At 54.7% G+C, this 23,172-nt stretch overlaps 1 protein-coding gene across 1 annotated transcript; it reads left to right on the top strand.

Annotated features, from left to right (window-relative positions):
* Positions 1-224: 224 nt before the first annotated feature.
* On the top strand, positions 225-1,592 carry LOC123992265 (suprabasin-like). The gene has a single exon (XM_046293437.1). The coding sequence runs from the start codon at positions 225-227 to the stop codon at positions 1,590-1,592; it is 1,368 nt and encodes a 455-aa protein (XP_046149393.1).
* The last annotated feature ends 21,580 nt before the right edge of the window (positions 1,593-23,172 follow it).

Below are 23,172 nucleotides of genomic sequence, written 5' to 3'. Positions count from 1 at the left end.
GGAAGGCAGAGAGGCAGGCAGAGAGGGAGAGAGGGATGCAGAGAGGGAGAGAGGAGGCCGAGAGGGAGGCAGAGAGGGAGAAAGGGAGGCAGAGAGAAAGGCAGAGAGGGAGGCAGAGAGGGAGGCAGAGAGGGAGAGAGGAGGCCGAGAGGGAGGCAGAGAGGGAGAAAGTGCTGCAGGCAGGTAGGCAGGCAGACAGCCAGTCCCAGGGGCAGCACAGTGGCATGCAGGCAGGTAGGCAGGTGGACAGTCAGTCCCAGGGGCAGCACAGTGACATGCAGGCAGGTAGGCAGGGGGGCAGCCAGTCCCAGGGGCAGCACAGTGGCATGCAGGCAGGTAGGCAGGTAGGCAGCCAGTCCCAGGGGCAGCACAGTGACATGCAGGCAGGTAGGCAGGGGGGCAGCCAGTCCCAGGGGCAGCACAGTGACATGCAGGCAGGTAGGCAGGCGGACAGCCAGTCCCAGGGGCAGCACAGTGACATGCAGGCAGGTAGGCAGGCGGACAGCCAGTCCCAGGGGCAGCACAGTGGCATGCAGGCAGGTAGGCAGGCGGACAGCCAGTCCCAGGGGCAGCACAGTGGCATGCAGGCAGGTAGGCAGGCGGACAGCCAGTCCCAGGGGCAGCACAGTGGCATGCAGGCAGGTAGGCAGGCGGACAGCCAGTCCCAGGGGCAGCACAGTGGCATGCAGGCAGGTAGGCAGGCGGACAGCCAGTCCCAGGGGCAGCACAGTGGCATGCAGGCAGGTAGGCAGGCAGACAGCCAGTCCCAGGGGCAGCACAGTGGCATGCAGGCAGGTAGGCAGGTGGACAGTCAGTCCCAGGGGCAGCACAGTGACATGCAGGCAGGTAGGCAGGGGGGCAGCCAGTCCCAGGGGCAGCACAGTGACATGCAGGCAGGTAGGCAGGCGGACAGTCAGTCCCAGGGGCAGCACAGTGACATGCAGGCAGGTAGGCAGGCGGACAGTCAGTCCCAGGGGCAGCACAGTGACATGCAGGCAGGTAGGCAGGTGGACAGCCAGTCCCAGGGGAAGCACAGTGACATGCAGGCAGGTAGGCAGGCGGACAGTCAGTCCCAGGGGCAGCACAGTGACATGCAGGCAGGTAGGCAGGCGGACAGCCAGTCCCAGGGGCAGCACAGTGACATGCAGGCAGGTAGGCAGGGGGGCAGCCAGTCCCAGGGGCAGCACAGTGACATGCAGGCAGGTAGGCAGGCGGACAGTCAGTCCCAGGGGCAGCACAGTGACATGCAGGCAGGTAGGCAGGTGGACAGCCAGTCCCAGGGGCAGCACAGTGACATGCAGGCAGGTAGGCAGGCGGACAGTCAGTCCCAGGGGCAGCACAGTGACATGCAGGCAGGTAGGCAGGCGGACAGCCAGTCCCAGGGGCAGCACAGTGACATGCAGGCAGGTAGGCAGGGGGGCAGCCAGTCCCAGGGGCAGCACAGTGGCATGCAGGCAGGTAGGCAGGCGGACAGCCAGTCCCAGGGGCAGCACAGTGACATGCAAGCAGGTAGGCAGGCGGACAGCCAGTCCCAGGGGCAGCACAGTGACATGCAGGCAGGTAGGCAGCCAGTCCCAGGGACAGCACAGTGACATGCAGGCAGGTAGGCAGACGGACAGCCAGTCCCAGGGGCAGCACAGTGGCATGCAGGCAGGTAGGCAGGCGGACAGCCAGTCCCAGGGGCAGCACAGTGGCATGCAGGCAGGTAGGCAGGCGGACAGCCAGTCCCAGGGGCAGCACAGTGGCATGCAGGCAGGTAGGCAGGCGGACAGCCAGTCCCAGGGGCAGCACAGTGACATGCAGGCAGGTAGGCAGGCGGACAGTCAGTCCCAGGGGCAGCACAGTGACATGCAGGCAGGTAGGCAGGCGGACAGTCAGTCCCAGGGGCAGCACAGTGACATGCAGGCAGGTAGGCAGGTGGACAGCCAGTCCCAGGGGCAGCACAGTGACATGCAGGCAGGTAGGCAGGCGGACAGTCAGTCCCAGGGGCAGCACAGTGACATGCAGGCAGGTAGGCAGGCGGACAGCCAGTCCCAGGGGCAGCACAGTGACATGCAGGCAGGTAGGCAGGGGGGCAGCCAGTCCCAGGGGCAGCACAGTGACATGCAGGCAGGTAGGCAGGCGGACAGTCAGTCCCAGGGGCAGCACAGTGACATGCAGGCAGGTAGGCAGGTGGACAGCCAGTCCCAGGGGCAGCATAGTGACATGCAGGCAGGTAGGCAGGCGGACAGCCAGTCCCAGGGGCAGCACAGTGACATGCAGGCAGGTAGGCAGGGGGGCAGCCAGTCCCAGGGGCAGCACAGTGACATGCAGGCAGGTAGGCAGGCGGACAGTCAGTCCCAGGGGCAGCACAGTGACATGCAGGCAGGTAGGCAGGCGGACAGTCAGTCCCAGGGGCAGCACAGTGACATGCAGGCAGGTAGGCAGGCGGACAGCCAGTCCCAGGGGCAGCACAGTGACATGCAGGCAGGTAGGCAGGGGGGCAGCCAGTCCCAGGGGCAGCACAGTGACATGCAGGCAGGTAGGGGTCTCACTGACTGTATGTGATGACGCGTGGTATAGCGGGTTGTGCGCTCGGGTTGAGAGCGCTGACACACAGCGCCACCGAAAGGAGGGAGATGTAAAATGGCTGTGCTCCTCACACACGTCAAGACAAACTCCCTTTGGTCTAAACATATACACACAGGTTGGTTCAGTAGGAACACCATACTCTCACTTATCACATGATGTGTAGGTTCTTGCATTCCCCAAAGGAAGTGTGAGTTCTCCAGTACTGACGATAGATGCAGCCTAAGGAATCTTAGCCACACTGTTTGATCAAAACAAGTGGCCCTGAATCTTCTAATATTTCTATACCACCTGTCCTGGGGTCTGTCTCTGCCATCTTGACCTTCATATGGATGCCTTCTACTGCTCCATCCCAGAGCTCTACGCTCTTTCCCCATCCACACACAACTCAAGCCCCCCTGCCATCCCTTACCCTCTGAGCTTCCCTCTCCTCTCCTACCTCCCCCTCCTTCCTTCCATTCCTTCTTTGCATTCCTCTCCTGGGCTGGGATCACAGCCCGCTCGGGCTGCCCGGCCGGCCCTGTCCGTTTTCATTCCCCTCTGAGAGGACAAGTCATTTGGGAGAGAGGGGAGCAGATGACCAATGGCTTCTGACCTTTTCCCCTCAATATAACTCCTCCTCGCCGCGCCGAGAAAGTGGCAATCAGACTAGGCAGAAGTGACACCCTGATCTGAGCATGGCCGAGCCCCACACAATCACAGTGTCACTTACCATCAATATGCGACTGTGGCTGGATGGGTTGGTGGTGGAATGAAGGGGTCTGAGGGTGAGAGTTGGGTTAGCTTAGCTGTGGTGCTGCGTAGGTCAAAGCCAGGGCTCCCCTGACAACACACACACACACACACACACACACACACACACACACACACACACACACACACACACACACACACACACACACACACACACACACACACACACACACACACACACACACACACACACACACACACACACACACACACACACACACACACATTTGGCTCAAGTTTTTGCAGGACAGCAAAGACTAACTTGCATGCTTTCTCTTTGCTCCAGAAAGTCATTTTTCTGTTTCACCAACTACAATAAGGTTACCATTTGATGCCAGTTAGTCTTGTGGCTTTCATTTCAATGCACATTTTGCAGTGGGGACTTGTGAGGTGGAGAAGCAGGGGCTTTTGCTCTTTTGTAAGGCCCCACCGTCCAATCAGAGCAGTTGAGCTGCGGTACCAAAAACCATCCCCACTATGAAAGGATTAATTCAGTCATTCATAGCAATAGATTAGAGTGTCCATCACGGGGTCTTCAGATTCCAGACGAGTGAATTACATAAACCGGGGGAAAATCACAGGATAGTATTTCACGGCCTGCTCAATATGAGGCAGTTTCATGACTGTTACTGTCAGACGTGGCACATGTGGGAGGAGGACGTAAGCCAGTGTGAAATACAATGAAAAGCTGTGCACTCTGGGAACACATGTTAGAACATGAGGTGCCATGAAATAGATCGACTTAGAGAGTGGTTTCAGGAAATATACTGTGGCCACCGGGGCCACAGTGAGCGTGGCTTCCTAGTGGAACAATGTATTGTGGGATGCAAACAAAGTATGCACAGTTGTGGATTAATATGTATTTAAACCAAGAAAACATGTAAAGAGAAATTATATTACAGATTATTTTCAAACTACCTAAACTAGTTAGAGCTGAGGGAAGAGTTTGGGATATAAGGAAACAAATCGTTCTTCAGGCATGCGTTTCCATGTTGAGACGAGAGACAGAAAGAAGAAATCTAAGTGATGATATGTCTCAAAAGGGGGCATTATCATTTGAAAAGATCCCGTCAGTGTGGCTTCGTCCCCTCTGTGCTGAAAATGAAATTGTCTGATGTGCAACATTTACCTTTGGCGCGCTTGGCCCTGATCAGGCGCGAGGGTCGCGGCTCCACGTGTCATCTGGCGGCTCCATCGCCGTGCCTCCAATTTACACATCGCACTGCTCTGCATTTCAAAGGATCCCCAGCGCCAGCCTCCTGTTAGCAATCGCTATCTGGGTCCCGCCGCGCGGAGGCAAGATTAGGCCAGCTGGAGAAACTACTCGCTGCTCTACACCCCGTTACCCCCTCCACACACCCCATTTACATTTTCATATTAGATGTTCCTCCCATCTCATTCCTCCGTCCCCCTCCTGGGCCTTAACTAGCATGTCCTCCACATCTCTCTCTCTCTCCGTCCCCCTCCTGGGCCTTAACTAGCATGTCCTCCACATCTCTCTCTCTCTCCGTCCCCCTCCTGGGCCTTAACTAGCATGTCCTCCACATCTCTCTCTCTCTCCGTCCCCCTCCTGGGCCTTAACTAGCATGTCCTCCACATCTCTCTCTCTCTCTCTCTCTCTCTCTCTCTCTCTCTCTCTCTCTCTCTCTCTCTCTCTCTCTCTCTCTCTCTCTCTCTCTCTCTCTCTCTCTCTCTCTCTCTCTCTCTCTCTCTCTCTCTCTCTCTCTCTCTCTCTCTCTCTCTCTCTCATGGAATAATCAATGAAACTTTTGAAGTAAAGACAAATAATGGCGTTCCTTAGCATTGCAGATTTCAAGTAATTCATCTATAAGAAAGAGAGCATGTTTTAGCATAACATAAATAGATCAAAGAGTTACTCATAAATCTGAGTTGGGGGAAAAAACACATTCAAACAATATTGCCAAATTAAAGTTGGAGATAAAAAGGAGTTCACAGGCTCTTATGAGATTGTGAGCTGTTCTGTGAATTTGCAACCAAGCCCAAAACATCGTACAGCGAATCCATGATCTAAGGTTTTTCACTTCAAAAGTGCAAAAACTTCCCAATACAAAACTGTCTGAGAAAGACATGAGAGCCAACGAACTGCTACTTTCTCCCTGCACTCCTCTAAACCATGTATATGCTGAGGAGATAATGAAATGAAACAGGCATGAAGAAGGCGACCCTGACACTTTGACTCCATCAGCAGCCAAGTGGGGGGGGGGGGGGGGGGGGTCAATTCTGAAGCAGGCCACCTCTCTCTCTTCCTCCTAGCTTCCTCCTTCCCTTTCTATCTCTCTGAGATGGACTAGATGCTTATGGAGGAGAGAGGAGAGTTTTATTATTTGGGAGGCGGTCCAAGCTGAGACGAAAACCCTCCATTCTGAATACCTGTCTCACTGGCAGACCTCGTTTACTCTGTTTGGGGGAGAATCTCATTTAGAGGGACGCTGGATGGACTTGCAGCCCAAAGAGAAAGGGAGAAAGAATCAAAGAGAGTAAGAGAGAGATAAATAAAAAGGGAGAGAGCTAAGGTGATGCATTGCTCCAGTAAACACCCATGACTCACCCCGCATATCAAGGGCAGGGAATCACCCGCTCTCTGTCCTACTCTCATTGCCTTCACGTTGAACAAACACTGAGGCTTCACTTCCCCTTCTGTAAGTCTGGCTCTGCAGAGATGAATAATCTCTCTTTCCCAGCCCATAGAATGCACTACATTATATCAAGTCGTCGTAAGGTGCCATATAGCATCAATACAGTATTGTGTTCCTTGGAGGGCGCCATATCCCGTTGGGTACATCCAATACACTAGTGGTCTTTCAAACTCCAAACATTGCTTGCTTCTAATAAATTCAAGGGATACGAGGAAAAATAAGACTGCTAAGATATTTGAGCCTGTGAATGTGTAAATATCTGTTTGCGCTTGGATGGTGAGCATGGAATGGTAAGGAGAGAGGAGGATAGATGGGGAGAGAGGGAGGCAGAGAGGGAAGCAGAGAGGGAGAGAGGAGGGAGAGAGGGAGTGAGGGATGCAGAGAGGGAGGCAGAGAGGGAGAGAGGGATGCAGAGTTGGAGAGTGGGAGAGAGGGAGGCAGAGCGGGAGAGAGGGAGGCAGAGAGGGAGAGAGGAAGGCAGAGAGGGAAAGAGGGATGCAGAGAGGGAGAGAGGAGGCAGAGAGGGAGGCAGAGAGGGAGAGAGCGATACAGAGAGGCAGAGAGGCGGAGAGGAAGGCAGAGAGGGAGAGAGGAGGCAGAGAGGAAGGCAGAGAGGCAGAGGGGAAGGCAGAGAGGGAGAGAGGAAGGCAGAGGGAGAGAGGAAGGCATAGAGGGAGAGAGGAAGGCAGAGAGGGAGAGAGGAAGGCAGAGGGAGAGAGGAAGGCAGAGAGGGAGGCAGAGAGGGAGAGAGGAGGGAGAGAGGGAGTGAGGGATGCAGAGAGGGAGAGAGGGATGCAGAGAGGGATGCAGAGGGATGCAGAGAGGGAGAGAGGAGGCAGAGAGGCAGAGAGGAGGCAGAGAGGGAGGCAGAGAGATAGAGAGGAGGCAGAGAGGGAGGCAGAGAGGGAGGGAGGAGGCCGAGAGGGATGCAGAGAGGGAGAGAGGGAGGCAGAGAGGGATGCAGAGAGGGAGGCAGAGAGGGATAGAGGGATGGAGAGAGGGAGGCAGAGAGGGAGGCAGAGTTGGAGAGTGGGAGAGAGGGAGGCAGAGCGGGAGAAAGGGAGGCAGAGAGGGAGAGAGGAAGGCAGAGAGGGAGAGAGGAGGCAGAGAGGAGGCAGAGAGGGAGAGGAGGCAGAGAGGGAGTGAGAGAAGCAGAGAGGGAGGCAGAGAGGGAGGCAGAGAGGAGAGAGAGATGCAGAGAGGCAGAGAGGAAGGCAGAGAGGGAGAGAGGAAGGCAGAGAGGGAGAGAGGAGGCAGAGAGGAGGCAGAGAGGAGAGAGGGCAGAGAGGGATGCAGAGAGGAGAGAGGAGGCAGAGAGGAAGGCAGAGAGGGAGAGGATGCAGAGAGGGAGGCAGAGAGGGAGAGAGGGATGCAGAGAGGGAGGGAGAGAGGAGGCAGAGGGAGGCAGAGAGGGAGGTAGAGAGGGAGGCAGAGTTGGAGAGTGGGAGAGAGGGAGGCAGAGCGGGAGAGAGGGAGGCAGAGAGGGAGAGAGGAAGGCAGAGAGGGAGAGAGGAAGGCAGAGAGGGAGGCAGAGAGGGAGAGAGGGATGCAGAGAGGGAGAGAGGAGGCCGAGAGGGAGGCAGAGAGGGAGAAAGGGAGGCAGAGAGAAAGGCAGAGAGGGAGGCAGAGAGGGAGGCAGAGAGGGAGAGAGGAGGCCGAGAGGGAGGCAGAGAGGGAGAAAGGGAGGCAGAGAGGAAGGCAGAGAGGGAGGGAGAGAGGGAGGCAGAGAGGGAGACAGAGAGGGAGAGAGGGATTCAGAGAGGCAGAGAGGAAGGCAGAGAGGGAGGCAGAGAGGGAGAGAGGAGGCAGAGAGGGATTCAGAGAGGCAGAGAGGAAGGCAGAGAGGGAGAGGGGAGGCAGAGAGGGAGAGAGGGATGCAGAGAGGGAGAGAGGAAGGCAGAGAGGGAGAGAGGGATGCAGAGAGGGAGAGAGGAGGCAGAGAGGGAGGCAGAGAGGGGAGAGGAGGCAGAGAGGGAGTGAGGGATGCAGAGAGGGAGAGAGGGATGCAGAGAGGAAGAGAGGGATGCAGAGAGGGAGGCAGAGAGGGAGAGAGGGATGCAGAGAGGCAGAGAGGCAGAGAGGAAGGCAGATAGGGAGAGAGGAGGCAGAGAGGAAGGCAGAGAGGCAGAGGGGAAGGCAGAGAGGGAGAGAGTAGGCCGAGAGGGATGCAGAGAGGGAGAGAGGGAGGCAGAGAGGAAGGCAGAGAGGGAGAGAGGGATGCAGAGAGGGAGAGAGGGATGCAGAGAGGGAGGCAGAGAGGGACTGAGGGATGCAGAGAGGGAGGCAGAGAGGGAGGCAGAGAGGGAGGCAGAGAGGGAGGCAGAGTTGAAGAGTGGGAGAGAGGGAGGCAGAGCGGGAGAGAGGGAGGCAGAGAGGGAGAGAGGAAGGCAGAGAGGGAAAGAGGGATGCAGAGAGGGAGAGAGGAGGCAGAGAGGGAGGCAGAGAGGGAGAGGGATACAGAGAGGCAGAGAGGCGGAGACGAAGGCAGAGAGGGAGAGAGGAGGCAGAGAGGAAGGCAGAGAGGGAGGAGGAAGGCAGAGGGAGAGAGGAAGGCATAGAGGGAGAGAGGAAGGCAGAGAGGAAGAGAGGAAGGCAGAAGGAGAGAGGAAGGCAGAGAGGGAGGCAGAGAGGGAGAGGCAGGAGGGAGAGGGAGTGAGGGATGCAGAGAGGCAGAGAGGAGGCAGAGAGGGAGGCAGAGAGAGAGAGAGAGGCAGAGAGGGAGAGAGAAGGCAGAGAGGGAGAGAGGGATGCAGAGAGGGAGAGAGGAGGCAGAGAGGGAGGCAGAGAGGGGGAGAGGAGGCAGAGGGAGTGAGGGATGCAGAGAGGGAGAGCAAAGAGGGAGGCAGAGAGGGAGAGGGATGCAGAGAGGAAGAGAGGCAGAGAGGAAGGCAGAGAGGGAGAGAGGAGGCAGAGAGAAGGCAGAGGGGAGAGAGGAGGCAGAGAGGAAGGCAGAGAGGAGGGGAAGGCAGAGAGGAAGGCAGAGAGGGAGAGAGGGATGCAGAGAGGGAGGCAGAGAGGGAGAGAGGGAGGCAGAGAGGGAGGCAGAGAGGGAGGTAGAGAGGGAGGCAGAGTTGGAGAGTGGGAGAGAGGGAGGCAGAGCGGGAGAGAGGGAGGCAGAGAGGGAGAGAGGAAGGCAGAGAGGGAGAGAGGGATGCAGAGAGGGAGAGAGGAGACAGAGAGGGAGGCGGAGAGGGGGAGAGGAGGCAGAGAGGGAGTGAGGGATGCAGAGTGGGAGAGAGGGAGGCAGAGAGGGAGAGAGGAAGGCAGAGAGGGAGAGAGGAGGCAGAGAGGAAGGCAGAGAGGCAGAGGGGAAGGCAGAGAGGGAGAGAGTGGCCGAGAAGGATGCAGAGAGGGAGAGAGGGAGGCAGAGAGGAAGGCAGAGAGGGAGAGAGGATGCAGAGAGGAGGCAGAGAGGGAGAGATGCAGAGAGGGAGGGAGAGGGAGGCAGAGAGGGAGGTAGAGAGGAGGCAGAGTTGGAGAGTGGGAGAGAGAGGCAGAGCAGGAGGGGGAGACAGAGAGAGAGAGAGGGAAGGCAGAGAGGGAGGCAGAGAGGAGAGAGGGATGCAGAGAGGCAGAGAGGAAGGCAGAGAGGCAGAGGGGAAGGCAGAGAGGGAGAGAGGAGGCCGAGAGGGAGGCAGAGAGGGAGAAAGGGAGGCAGAGAGGAAGGCAGAGAGGGAGAGAGGGATGCAGAGAGGGAGGGAGAGAGGGAGGCAGAGATGGAGGCAGAGAGGGAGAGAGGGATTCAGAGAGGCAGAGAGGAAGGCAGAGAGGGAGGCAGAGAGGGAGAGAGGGATGCAGAGAGGGAGAGAGGAGGCAGAGAGGGATTCAGAGAGGCAGAGAGGAAGGCAGAGAGGGAGAGGGGAGGCAGAGAGGAAGGCAGAGAGGAGAGGGAGGCAGAGAGGGAGGCAGAGAGGGAGAGAGGAGGCCGAGAGGGAGGCAGAGAGGGAGAGAGGGAGGCAGAGAGGAAGCCAGAGAGGGAGAGAGGAAGGCAGAGAGGGAGAGAGGAAGGCAGAGAGGGAGAGAGAAAGGCAGAGAGGGAGGCAGAGAGGGAGAAGGATGCAGAGAGGGAGAGAGGGAGGCAGAGAGGGAGAGAGGGATGCAGAGAGGGAGAGAGGAAGGCAGAGGGAGGCGGAGAGGGAGAGAGGGATGGAGAGAGGGAGGCAGAGGGCAGAGTTGGAGGCAGAGAGGGAGAAAGGGAGGCAGAGAGGGAGAGAGGCAGAGAGGGAGAGAGAGGCAGAGAGGGAGGCAGAGAGGGAGAGAGGAGGCAGAGAGGGAGTGAGAGAAGCAGAGAGGGAGGCAGAGAGGAGGCAGAGAGGGAGAGAGAGATGCAGAGAGGCAGAGAGGAAGGCAGAGAGGGAGAGAGGGAGGCAGAGAGGGAGAGGAGGCAGAGAGGAAGGCAGAGAGGCAGAGAGAGAGGATGCAGAGAGGGAGAGAGGGAGGCAGAGAGGAAGGCAGAGAGAGGAGATGCAGAGAGGGAGGCAGAGAGGGAGAGAGGGATGCAGAGAGGGAGGGAGAGAGGGAGGCAGAGAGGGAGGCAGAGAGGGAGGTAGAGAGGGAGGCAGAGTTGGAGAGTGGGAGAGAGGGAGGCAGAGCGGGAGAGAGGGAGGCAGAGAGGGAGAGAGGAAGGCAGAGAGGGAGAGAGGAAGGCAGAGAGGGAGGCAGAGAGGGAGAGAGGGATGCAGAGAGGAGAGAGGAGGCCGAGAGGGAGGCAGAGAGGGAGAAAGGAGGCAGAGAGAAAGGCAGAGGGAGGCAGAGAGGAGGCAGAGAGGGAGAGAGGAGGCCGAGAGGGAGGCAGAGAGGGAGAGAAGGGAGGCAGAGAGGAAGGCAGAGGGAGGGAGAGAGGAGGCAGAGAGGGAGACAGAGAGAGAGAGAGGGATTCAGAGAGGCAGAGAGGAAGGCAGAGAGGGAGGCAGAGAGGGAGAGAGGAGGCAGAGGGGATTCAGAGAGGCAGAGAGGAAGGCAGAGAGGAGAGGGGAGGCAGAGAGGGAGAGAGGGATGCAGAGAGGGAGAGAGGAAGGCAGAGAGGAGAGAGGGATGCAGAGAGGGAGAGGAGGAGGCAGAGGGGGCAGAGAGGGAGAGGAGGCAGAGAGGGAGTGAGGGATGCAGAGAGGGAGAGAGGGATGCAGAGAGGAGAGGGGATGCAGAGAGGGAGGCAGAGAGGGAGAGAGGGATGCAGAGGGCAGAGAGGCAGAGAGGAAGGCAGATAGGGAGAGAGGAGGCAGAGAGGAAGGCAGAGAGGCAGAGGGGAAGGCAGAGGGGAGAGAGTAGGCCGAGAGGGATGCAGAGAGGGAGAGAGGGAGGCAGAGAGGAAGGCAGAGAGAGAGGATGAGGGATGCAGAGAGGAGAGGGATGCAGAGAGGGGAGGCAGAGAGGGACTGAGGGATGCAGAGAGGGAGGCAGAGAGGGAGGCAGAGAGGGAGGCAGAGAGGGAGGCAGAGTTGAAGAGTGGGAGAGAGGGAGGCAGAGCGGGAGAGAGGGAGGCAGAGAGGGAGAGAGGAAGGCAGAGAGGGAAAGAGGGATGCAGAGAGGGAGAGAGGAGGCAGAGAGGGAGGCAGAGAGGGAGAGGGATACAGAGAGGCAGAGAGGCGGAGACGAAGGCAGAGAGGGAGAGAGGAGGCAGAGAGGAAGGCAGAGAGGGAGAGAGGAAGGCAGAGGGAGAGAGGAAGGCATAGAGGGAGAGAGGAAGGCAGAGAGGAAGAGAGGAAGGCAGAAGGAGAGAGGAAGGCAGAGAGGGAGGCAGAGAGGGAGAGAGGAGGGAGAGAGGGAGTGAGGGATGCAGAGAGGCAGAGAGGAGGCAGAGAGGGAGGCAGAGAGAGAGAGAGGAGGCAGAGAGGGAGAGAGGAAGGCAGAGAGGGAGAGAGGGATGCAGAGAGGGAGAGAGGAGGCAGAGAGGGAGGCAGAGAGGGGGAGAGGAGGCAGAGAGGGAGTGAGGGATGCAGAGAGGGAGAGAGGGATGCAAAGAGGGAGGCAGAGAGGGAGAGAGGGATGCAGAGAGGCAGAGAGGCAGAGAGGAAGGCAGAGAGGGAGAGAGGAGGCAGAGAGGAAGGCAGAGAGGGAGAGAGGAGGCAGAGAGGAAGGCAGAGAGGCAGAGGGGAAGGCAGAGAGGAAGGCAGAGAGGGAGAGAGGGATGCAGAGAGGGAGGCAGAGAGGGAGAGAGGGAGGCAGAGAGGGAGGCAGAGAGGGAGGTAGAGAGGGAGGCAGAGTTGGAGAGGGGAGAGAGGAGGCAGAGCGGGAGAGAGGAGGCAGAGGGGGAGAGAGGAAGGCAGAGAGGGAGAGAGGGATGCAGAGAGGGAGAGAGGAGACAGAGAGGAGGCGGAGAGGGGGAGAGGAGGCAGAGAGGGAGTGAGGGATGCAGAGTGGGAGAGAGGGAGGCAGAGAGGGAGAGAGGAAGGCAGAGATGGAGAGAGGAGGCAGAGAGGAAGGCAGAGAGGCAGAGGGGAAGGCAGAGAGGGAGAGAGTGGCCGAGAAGGATGCAGAGAGGGAGAGAGGGAGGCAGAGAGGAAGGCAGAGAGGGAGAGAGGGATGCAGAGAGGGAGGCAGAGAGGGAGAGAGGGATGCAGAGAGGGAGGGAGAGAGGGAGGCAGAGAGGGAGGTAGAGAGGGAGGCAGAGTTGGAGAGTGGGAGAGAGGGAGGCAGAGCAGGAGAGGGGGAGACAGAGAGGGAGAGAGGAAGGCAGAGAGGGAGGCAGAGAGGGAGAGAGGGATGCAGAGAGGCAGAGAGGAAGGCAGAGAGGCAGAGGGGAAGGCAGAGAGGGAGAGAGGAGGCCGAGAGGGAGGCAGAGAGGGAGAAAGGGAGGCAGAGAGGAAGGCAGAGAGGGAGAGAGGGATGCAGAGAGGGAGGGAGAGAGGGAGGCAGAGATGGAGGCAGAGAGGGAGAGAGGGATTCAGAGAGGCAGAGAGGAAGGCAGAGAGGGAGGCAGAGAGGGAGAGAGGGATGCAGAGAGGGAGAGAGGAGGCAGAGAGGGATTCAGAGAGGCAGAGAGGAAGGCAGAGAGGGAGAGGGGAGGCAGAGAGGAAGGCAGAGAGGGAGAGAGGAGGCAGAGAGGGAGGCAGAGAGGGAGAGAGGAGGCCGAGAGGGAGGCAGAGAGGGAGAGAGGGAGGCAGAGAGGAAGCCAGAGAGGGAGAGAGGAAGGCAGAGAGGGAGAGAGGAAGGCAGAGAGGGAGAGAGAAAGGCAGAGAGGGAGGCAGAGAGGGAGAGGGATGCAGAGAGGGAGAGAGGGAGGCAGAGAGGGAGAGAGGGATGCAGAGAGGGAGAGAGGAAGGTGGAGAGGGAGAGAGGAAGGCGGAGAGGGAGGCGGAGAGGGAGAGAGGAAGGCGGAGAGGCAGAGGGGATGGCAGAGAGGGAGAGAGGAGGCCGAGAGGGAGGCAGAGAGGGAGAAAGGGAGGCAGAGAGGAAGGCAGAGAGGGAGAGAGGGAGGGAGAGAGAGAGGCAGAGAGGGAGGCAGAGAGGGAGAGAGGGATTCAGAGAGGCAGAGAGGAAGGCAGAGAGGGGGGCAGAGATGGAGAGAGGGATGCAGAGAGGGAGAGAGGAGGCAGAGAGGGATTCAGAGAGGCAGAGAGGAAGGCAGAGAGGGAGAGGGGAGGCAGAGAGGAAGGGAGAGAGGGAGGGAGGAGGCAGAGAGGGAGGCAGAGAGGGAGAGAGGAGGCCGAGAGGGAGGCAGAGAGGGAGAGAGGGAGGCAGAGAGGAAGCCAGAGAGGGAGAGAGGAAGGCAGAGAGGGAAAGAGGGATGCAGAGAGGGAGAGAGGAGGCAGAGAGGGAGGCAGAGAGGGAGAGAGGGATGCAGAGAGGGAGAGAGGGAGGCAGAGAGGGAGAGAGGGATGCAGAGAGGGAGAGAGGGAAGGCAGAGAGGGAGAGAGGGATGCAGAGAGGGAGAGAGGCGGAGAGGGAGAGAGGAAGGCGGAGAGGGAGGCGGAGAGGGAGAGAGGAAGGCGGAAAGGGAGGCAGAGAGGGAGAGAGGGATGGAGAGGCAGAGAGGAAGGCAGAGAGGCAGAGGGGAAGGCAGAGAGGGAGAGAGGAGGCCGAGAGGGAGGCAGAGAGAGAGAAAGGGAGGCAGAGAGGAAGGCAGAGAGGGAGAGAGGGATGCAGAGAGGGAGAGAGGAGGCCGAGAGGGAGGCAGAGAGGGAGAAAGGGAGGCAGAGAGGAAGGCAGAGAGGGAGAGAGGGAGGGAGAGAGAGAGGCAGAGAGGGAGGCAGAGAGGGAGAGAGGGATTCAGAGAGGCAGAGAGGAAGGCAGAGAGGGGGGCAGAGATGGAGAGAGGGATGCAGAGAGGGAGAGAGGAGGCAGAGAGGGATTCAGAGAGGCAGAGAGGAAGGCAGAGAGGGAGAGGGGAGGCAGAGAGGAAGGGAGAGAGGGAGGGAGGAGGCAGAGAGGGAGGCAGAGAGGGAGAGAGGAGGCCGAGAGGGAGGCAGAGAGGGAGAGAGGGAGGCAGAGAGGAAGCCAGAGAGGGAGAGAGGAAGGCAGAGAGGGAAAGAGGGATGCAGAGAGGGAGAGAGGAGGCAGAGAGGGAGGCAGAGAGGGAGAGAGGGATGCAGAGAGGGAGAGAGGGAGGCAGAGAGGGAGAGAGGGATGCAGAGAGGGAGAGAGGAAGGCAGAGAGGGAGAGAGGGATGCAGAGAGGGAGAGAGGAAGGCGGAGAGGGAGAGAGGAAGGCGGAGAGGGAGGCGGAGAGGGAGAGAGGAAGGCGGAAAGGGAGGCAGAGAGGGAGAGAGGGATGTAGAGAGGCAGAGAGGAAGGCAGAGAGGCAGAGGGGAAGGCAGAGAGGGAGAGAGGAGGCCGAGAGGGAGGCAGAGAGAGAGAAAGGGAGGCAGAGAGGAAGGCAGAGAGGGAGAGAGGGATGCAGAGAGGGAGAGAGGAGGCAGAGTGGGAGGCAGAGAGGGAGAGAGGGATTCAGAGAGGCAGAGAGGAAGGCTGAGAGGGAGGCAGAGAGGGAGAGAGGGATGCAGAGAGGGAGAGAGGAGGCAGAGAGGGAGGCAGAGAGGGATTCAGAGAGACAGAGAGGAAGGCAGAGAGGGAGAGAGGGAGGCAGAGAGGAAGGCAGAGAGGGAGGCAGAGAGGGAGAGGGATGCAGAGAGGGAGAGAGGAGCTAGAGAGGGAGGCAGAGAGGGAGTGAGGGATGCAGAGAGGGAAAGAGGAGGCAGAGAGGGAGGCAGAGAGGGATGCAGAGAGGCAGAGAGGAAGGCAGATGGGAAGGCAGACTCATTTGACATTTTCTGCATGTTCCTGATGGCAGACGGCTGACCTTCAGCACAGACACGCTTGGGTGGTTAACAGGGCTCAAATTACGTCCGTTCCAAAGGACTACATGAAACAGCCAGTATGCTTTAAAGTTGTTCAATTAGATTATCCTTTTCATTTCTTTCTTCTAGTGTGCAATCAAGGGACAGACACACCACCAACATCCAAACACGCTGGTGCATATGCTGCCAAGCACACACAGTGGGGTGAGGGAGGGGAGGGAGAGAAACTGTAACCAATCGTTGCAGCAGCTTCAGGAGACGGCATGTTTGTCCAGACCTGGACACAGAAAGCCTTCATGTGGAAAAATGTTGTCTTACGATGAAGGATGAATACATTTAATAACAAGAAAACTTGTTTAGAAAACAGAAATGATATTCCAATTGAGGGAATATGGGGAAATTATTATATTTTTTGGAAAACAACCAATTACTAATGCAACTCATACTGTATGTGTCTCTGTTAAAAAGTAACAATCAAGTCCAGGGTGCTCATGCTGACACAGTCACACACACACACACACAGTCTCCTCTCTCACACACCAGTCCCCTCTCTCACACTTCGATGTGATTCCTTCTCTCTGTGACTGATGCTGCTCTGCATCCCACCATCCTGTCGAGGTGACAGTCATTTGGACTGAAGCTCATCACACATTAACATTTGGCTGTGTGCGCGCGTGTGGAAAAGGGAGGGACTGGGTACTTTCAGGGGATTTGCAGTAATTATATGACAAAATGCTGGCGAATCTCTCTGGGTGCTGAATAGAGGCCCACGGGTCAGAGGATGGAGCACTCTCGACTGGGTAATTTGTAAATGTCATTCAGGTGGGGTCCTCTGTCAAAACCACGCCAGCCAGCAGGGAGTGAGGGTGGAGGGAGTGAGGGTGGAGGGAATGAGGCTAAAAAAAAGAAAAGCACAGCAACCTTTAGTCATGCAGATTATTCCAAAACAGATGCCAGGTCTCCCTCCTTCTGAAGGACTGGACTGCTGTGGTCTGCTGGGCTGCTGTGGTCTGCTGTGATCTGCTGTGGTCTGCTGGGCTGCTTTGGTCTGCTGTGGGTTGCTGTGGTCTGCTGTGGTCTGCTGGGCTGCTGTGGTCTGCTGGGCTGCTGTGGTCTGCTGTGGTCTCCAGTGGTCTGCTGTGGTCTGCTGGGCTGCTGTGGTCTGCTGTGGTCTGCTGGGCTGCTGTGGTCTGCTGTGGTCTGCTGGGCTGCTGTGGTCTGCTGTGGGTTGCTGGGCTGCTGTGGTCTGCGGTGGGTTGCTGGGCTGCTGTGGTCTGCTGGGCTTCTGTGGTCTGCTGTGGTCTGCTGTGGTCTGCTGGGCTTCTGTGGTCTGCTGTGGTCTGCTGGGCTTCTGTGGTCTGCTGTGGTCTGCTGTGGTCTGCTGGGCTTCTGTGGTCTGCTGTGGTCTGCTGGGCTGCTGCTGACTGGTCAGGGATTTCCTCGTGCAATATGCAAACATATTGTATGTTCAGTCAAAATGTGCATGAATGATACAAATATGTTCATGGTCATATAATACTACCGTAGTTGTTTTGACAATAGGTGCAGCCTATGAGAGGCAAAATGGATGTTGATTCCAGTCGAAAAATATTAGGAGTTTTGTTGTGTGACACTGAATTAATTTGTGTGAGCGTGAATAGTGTGAATATCTGTGTTTTTCTGTGCCTGCTCTCAACAGACAGGTGACAGAGGTAAGACGTGGGGGAGTATAATTAGGGGTGTGTTGTCAAAGGAGACCAACAACAGAGCGCGTTACTGCGACTTCAGATAATCACTGTGACGCGTATAGCCCAAGCATCAATCGATGTGCTATTACCATTATCTTTTAAAAGAGCTGGCTCATTTCCCTTTAAGTGGCCTATCAGTGTTGCCTCTAAAACAGGCCATTAGGGGCCGCCTGGCCTCCCAACATGCCAACCCAGGTGTCTGGGAGTGACACCCACCACCTTCAGCTACCCTAGCCCCATTCGAGGGGATGCATGAGGGGCCAGGGAGGAGGCATGCCTGGGTCACCCTCTCATCCACCCCATGGCAGTCATCCACAATACAACACAGTTGGTCATTCATACGTAATCATGAAGCCATGGTGGTTGGGCATTCGGAACAGAAAGCGTCAAGGACTCTATCTGGCGCAGTCACTAGATGAACACACTAGACTGCGTCACAATAAGGTGTATAATGTTTGCTCTTACCCACTAATTATGTATGTATATATATTTTCTACTATGAGCACAAATACAATGAGGAGAAATGAATGGCTTCTTAAATACATGTAACTTATAGCTGAGGTTGACTTGTAACATTGGTGGTGCCAGATGTCCCTACCTTCAAAAATGTTACGAAATCCCCTCAATGTCAATTTCATGTGATGCAGTGTTTGATTGTTTGCAGTGTGTTCATTAGCGGGCTAGTGAGACGGGAGCTACAGTAGCTTAAATACATGAACCAGTAACCCTCAGAAAATGCCAATCAATGGCCACCACAAGAAACCCTATGTCTCCTGCTAATTGAATTTCCATTGAAACCAAGGCTAGGTCTTCTAGTTGTACTCTGTGTCGCTGTTTGCTCAACAGATGAATTCAGTTCCATCCTTCAAGGCAACACAATATTCAGCTTGAAGACCCTGTCCATGGACATGAGTCACCAAGACAGGGCATTGACAGAAGTAGTGTTGCGTTGGTAATATTTTTCAAAAAGCTGTCATCAATGGACAGAATCCGCTACCAGCAACAGACCAAGGACAGAGTATTATAGTGAAATGGAGAAAGCTGGGAACCTTCAATTCCGAAAACAAAAGCAAGAGAAAACTCAGTCTCATCCAACCCAACAAGAGTTGAAGATTCTAGGCGCATTAGAAAAAGGAGGCCCATTTATTTTTAAAAGAGAGGGAACGGACACATATTTCCTGCAGTGGCTGGCGGAGACACTCACTGGTGACTTTTATGTCTCGGTAGTGGGAGGAAAGGCACTATCAGACTATTGGTGTTTATTACAGGGGGTATTAATGGGGCCTGCTGAAGTGATGTTCTACTGTTTCTGTCTGGTTGCACCATGCCACACTGCTCCGTTCGTCACCCCTCCATGGCTGATTGTTGCAGTAGGTGCCTTGAACCAAACTGCTTGCCTGACTCTCCCAAACCATCTGGTGATTCTGAACACCCCGTCCTCTGGTAAAATAGATAAATATAAAGAAGTCTATGAATTCCCAGGCAGGTCCCTATATTGGCCCATCTAGAGAACAGGGGAACTATCAACCTGAGGCAGGTGCTAGGCCAGCTCGATTTCATTTTAGATTTACACTGTAACCCTTCAACCCCCCTGTCTTCTTCTTCAATTCAAAATTGGGAATGACGCAACTTCCACGTCGAACGCATTAAGTGCCCTTCAAATCGGTGAACCAAGCTGTGAAATTGAAAAAGGGGACGAGATTCCAAAAAAGCCCTAAGCAGCCGATTATGACCACTTGTATTAACTCAGGGCTAATGACTTTAGCACAGGTGTGAGTTTAACTAACTAGGCTACATCACAGGGAGTTAGTTACCCGTGAACATTCCACTTTGTCATGATAAACAGTAGCCAGGCAGTCTGGGGAATCTGCCTGTGCTGTATTTTAGGCTGTATCAGAGGGATTTGGGGAGTGGGTGGGTGTTGTGGGGTAGAGAGAGGGTCCCAGTCCCTCCACAGTGCAGGCCTGACTGCAGCCCAATCCACTGAGAACCTCATGCCGTCGGGGACCATCCCATTTGAATGCTCTGGCTTTCTTTATCAGTGGCACAAGTGGTGCATAAAAATAGCTTGGGATGAATTTGTGGGTCCTGTGAACACAGCTGGGATCAGTGAATACCGCTTCCTCAGAGGTGGTGCTCCTTAATACTGGGTTTACCACGCTTTTATTAAAGGCTGCCCCATTGAAGTGTTATATTTTCCCCAAGCCAAAGTCGATGGTGCAACTTGAAATGGCATTTAGAAGATGATAACATACAACTTACAAAGCGATATAGGATTTTACTCTCCCTCTTTAGCTGTGAAGCGTGCTATCCCCCCCAAGCACACAGGATCGCAGTGTGATGTGTAAATAACTACAGTATGATTTGTGTAGATAACTACAGTATAACAGTGTGATGTGTAGATAACTACAGTTTAACACATTGTGATTTGTGTAAATAACTACAGTTTAACACATTGTGATTTGTGTAAATAACTACAGTATAACACATTGTGATTTGTGTAAATAACTACAGTATAACACATTGTGATTTGTGTAAATAACTACAGTATAACACAGTGTGATTTATGTAAATAACTACAGTATAACACATTGTGATTTGTGTAAATAACTACAGTATAACACATTTTGATTTATGTAAATAACTACAGTATAACACATTGTGATTTGTGTAAATAACTACAGTATAACACATTGTGATTTGTGTAAATAACTACAGTATAACACAGTGTGGAGTAAAAGTACAGGGGCTTTTCTACCAACTCCACTTCTGTCCAAAAATACAATACATTTTTATTGTAGCGCAACACTAACACATCAGTGCACCACTAGAGGTTCTCCTCCACAGCGTATGTTGTTCTCTGTGGTTTTCCTCCATAGTGTATATGGTTCCCCTCCACAGTGCATCTGTGGTTCTCCTCCATAGTGTCAGTGGTTCTCTGTGGTTCTCCTCCACAGTGTATCTGTGGTTCTCCTCCATAGTGTATGTTGTTCTCTGTGGTTCTTCTCCTCCAGTGTGTCTGTGGTTCTCTGTGGGTCTCCTCCATGGTGTATGTGGTTCTCCTCCACAGTGTGTCTGTGGTTCTCCTCCACAGTGTGTCTGTGGTTCTCCTCCAAAGAGTGTCTGTGGTTCTCCTCCACGGTGTGTCTGTGGTTATTTGTGGTTCTCCTCCATGGTGTGTCTGTGGTTCTCCTCCACGGTGTGTCTGTGGTTCTCCTCCATAGTGTATGTTGTTCTCAGTGGTTCTCTCCACAGTGTGTCTGTGGTTCTCCTCCACAGTGTACAGTGGGGAGAACAAGTATTTCATACACTGCTGATTTTGCAGGTTTTCCTACTTACAAAGCATGTAGAGGTCTGTAATTTTTTATCATATCATATCGTACACTTCAACTGTGAGAGAAGGCATCTAAAACAAAAATCCAGAAAATCACATTGTATGACTTTTAAGTAATTCATTTGCATGACATAAGTATTTGATCACCTACCAACCAGTAAGAATTCCGGCTCTCACAGACCTGTTAGTCTTTCTTTAAGAACCCCTCCTGTTCTCCACTCATTACCTGTATTAACTGCACCTGTTTGGACTCGTTACCTGTATAAAAGACACCTGTCAACACACTCAAACAGACTCCAACCTCTCCACAATGGCCAAGACCAGAGCTGTGTAAGGACATCAGGGATAAAATTGTAGACCAACACAAGGCTGGGATGGGCTACAGGACTATAGGCAAGCAGCTTGGTGAGAAGGCAACAACTGTTGGTGCAATTATTAGAAAATGGAAGAAGTTCAAGTTGACGGTCAATCATCCTCAGTCTGGGGCTCCATGCAAGATCTCACCTCGTGGGGCATCAATGATCATGAGGAAGGTGAGGGATCAGCCCAGAACTACACAGCAGGACCTGGTCAATGACCTGAAGAGAGCTGGGACCACAGTCTCAAAGAAAACCATTAGTAACACACTACGCCGTCATGGATTAAAATCCTGCAGCACACGCAAGGTCCCCCTGCTCAAACCAGCGCATGTCCAGGCCCGTCTGAAGTTTGCCAATGACCATCTGGATGATCCAGAGGAGGAATGGGAGAAGGTCATGTGGTCTGATGAGACAAAAATAGAGCTTTTTAGTCTAAACTCCACTCGCCGTGTTTGGAGGAAGAAGAAGGATGAGTACAATCCCAAGAACACCATCCCAATCCTGAAGCATGGAGGTGGAAACATCATTCTTTGGGGATGCTTTTCTGCGACAGGACGACTGCACCGTATTGAGCGGAGGATGGATGGGGCCATGTATCGCAAGATCTTGGCCAACAACCTCCTTCCCTCAGTAAGAGCATTGAAGATGGGTTGTGGCTGGGTCTTCCAGCATGACAACCACCCAAAACACACAGCCAGGGCAACTAAGGAGTGGCTCCGTAAGAATCATCTCAAGGTCTTGGAGTGGCCTAGCCAGTCTCCAGACCTGAATCCAATAGAAAATCATTGGAGGGAGCTGAAAGTCCGTATTGCCCAGCGACAGCCCCGCAACCTGAAGGATCTGCAGCAGTGTGTACAAACCTGGTCAAGAACTTACGGAAAACTTATGATCTCTGTAATTGCAAACAAATGTTTCTGTACCAAATATTAAGTTCTGCTTTTCTGATGTATCATTTACACTACATTTACATTTATGTCATGCAATAAAATGCAAATTAATTACTTAAATATGTCATTTACAATGTGATTTTCTGGATTTTTGTTATAGATTCCATCTCTCACAGTTGAAGTGTCCCTATGATAAAAATAACAGACCTCTTCATGCTTTAAAGGTAAGTTGGAAAACCTGTCAAATCGGCAGTGTATCAAATACTTGTTCTCCCCACTGTATGTGGTTCTCCTCCACAGTGTGTCTGTGGTTCTTCTCCACAGTGTGTATGTGGTTCTCCTCCACAGTGTGTCTGTGGTTCTTCTCCACAGTGTGTCTGTGGTTCTCCTCCATGGTGTGTCTGTGGTTCTCCTCCACAGTGTGTCTGTGGTTCTCCTCCATGGTGTATGTGGTTCTCCTCCACAGTGTGTCTGCGGTTCTCCTCCGTATTGTAGGTGGTTCTCTGTGGTTCTCCTCCACAGTGTGGTTCTCCTCCATAGTGTCTGTGGTTCTCTGTGGCTCTCCTCTGTGGCGTGTCTGTGGTTCTCCTCCATGGTGTATGTTGTTCTCTGTGGTTCTCCACAGTGTGTCTGTGGTTCCCCTCCACAGTGCGTCTGTGGTTATCTGTGGTTCTCCTCCATGGTGTATGTTGTTCTATGTGGTTCTCCTCCACAGTGTGTCTGTGGTTCTCCTCCACAGTGTGTCTGTGGTTATCTGTGGTTCTCCTCCATGGTGTATGTTGTTCTCTGTGGTTCTCCTCCACAGTGTGTCTGTGGTTCTCTGTGGTTTTCCTCCACAGTGCGTCTGTGGTTCTCCTCCATAGTGTATGTTGTTCTCTGTGGTTCTCCTTCAGTGTGTGTGGTTCTCCTCCACAGTGTGTCTGTGGTTCTCTGTGGTTCTCCTCCATAGTGCATGTGGTTCTCCTCCACAGTGTGTCTGTGGTTCTCTGTGGTTCTCCTCCAGAGTGTCTGTGGTTCTCCTCCATAGTGTATGCGGTTTTCCTCCACAGTGCGTCTGTGGTTCTTTGTTGTTCTCCTCCATAGTGTATGTTGTTGTCTGTGGATCTCCTCCATAGTGTATGTGGTTCTCCTGCACAGTGCATATGTGGTTCTCCTCCACAGTGCGTATGTGGTTCTCTGTGGTTCTCCTCCAGTGTGTCTGTGGTTCTCTGTGGTTCTCCTCCAGTGTGTCTGTGGTTCTCTGTGGTTCTCCTCCAGTGTGTCTGTGGTTATCTGTGGTTCTCCTCCAGTGGCTGTGGTTCTCTGTGGTTCTCCTCCATAGTGATGTAGTTCTCCTCCATAGTGTATGTGGTTGCCAGTGGTTCTCCTCCACAGTGTGTCTGTGGTTCTCCTCCACAGTGTTGTGTCTGTGGTTCTTTGTGGTTCTCCTCTGTGTGTCTGTGGTTCTCTGAGGTTCTCCTCCACCCTGTGTCAGTGGTTCTCCTCCACAGTATGTCAGTGGTTCTCCTCCAGTGTCTCAGTGGTTCTCCTCCAGTGTCTCAGTGGTATTCCTCCTCAGTGTGTCAGTGGTTCTCTGAGGTTCTCCTCCACCCTGTGTCAGTGGTTCTCTGAGGTTCTCCTCCACCCTGTGTCAGTGGTTCTCTGAGGTTCTC

The sequence above is a fragment of the Oncorhynchus gorbuscha genome, linkage group LG13 (assembly GCF_021184085.1).
Source record: "Oncorhynchus gorbuscha isolate QuinsamMale2020 ecotype Even-year linkage group LG13, OgorEven_v1.0, whole genome shotgun sequence".
Taxonomy (NCBI): Eukaryota; Metazoa; Chordata; class Actinopteri; order Salmoniformes; family Salmonidae; genus Oncorhynchus; species Oncorhynchus gorbuscha.
The sequence above is the reverse complement of the archived record's forward strand: the minus strand, read 5'-3'. Positions and strand labels throughout refer to the sequence as shown.

Excerpts from the sequence above, each read along its gene's own strand:
- LOC123992265 (XM_046293437.1), top strand. The coding sequence starts at position 225 with ATGCAGGCAGGTAGGCAGGTGGACAGTCAGTCCCAGGGGCAGCACAGT.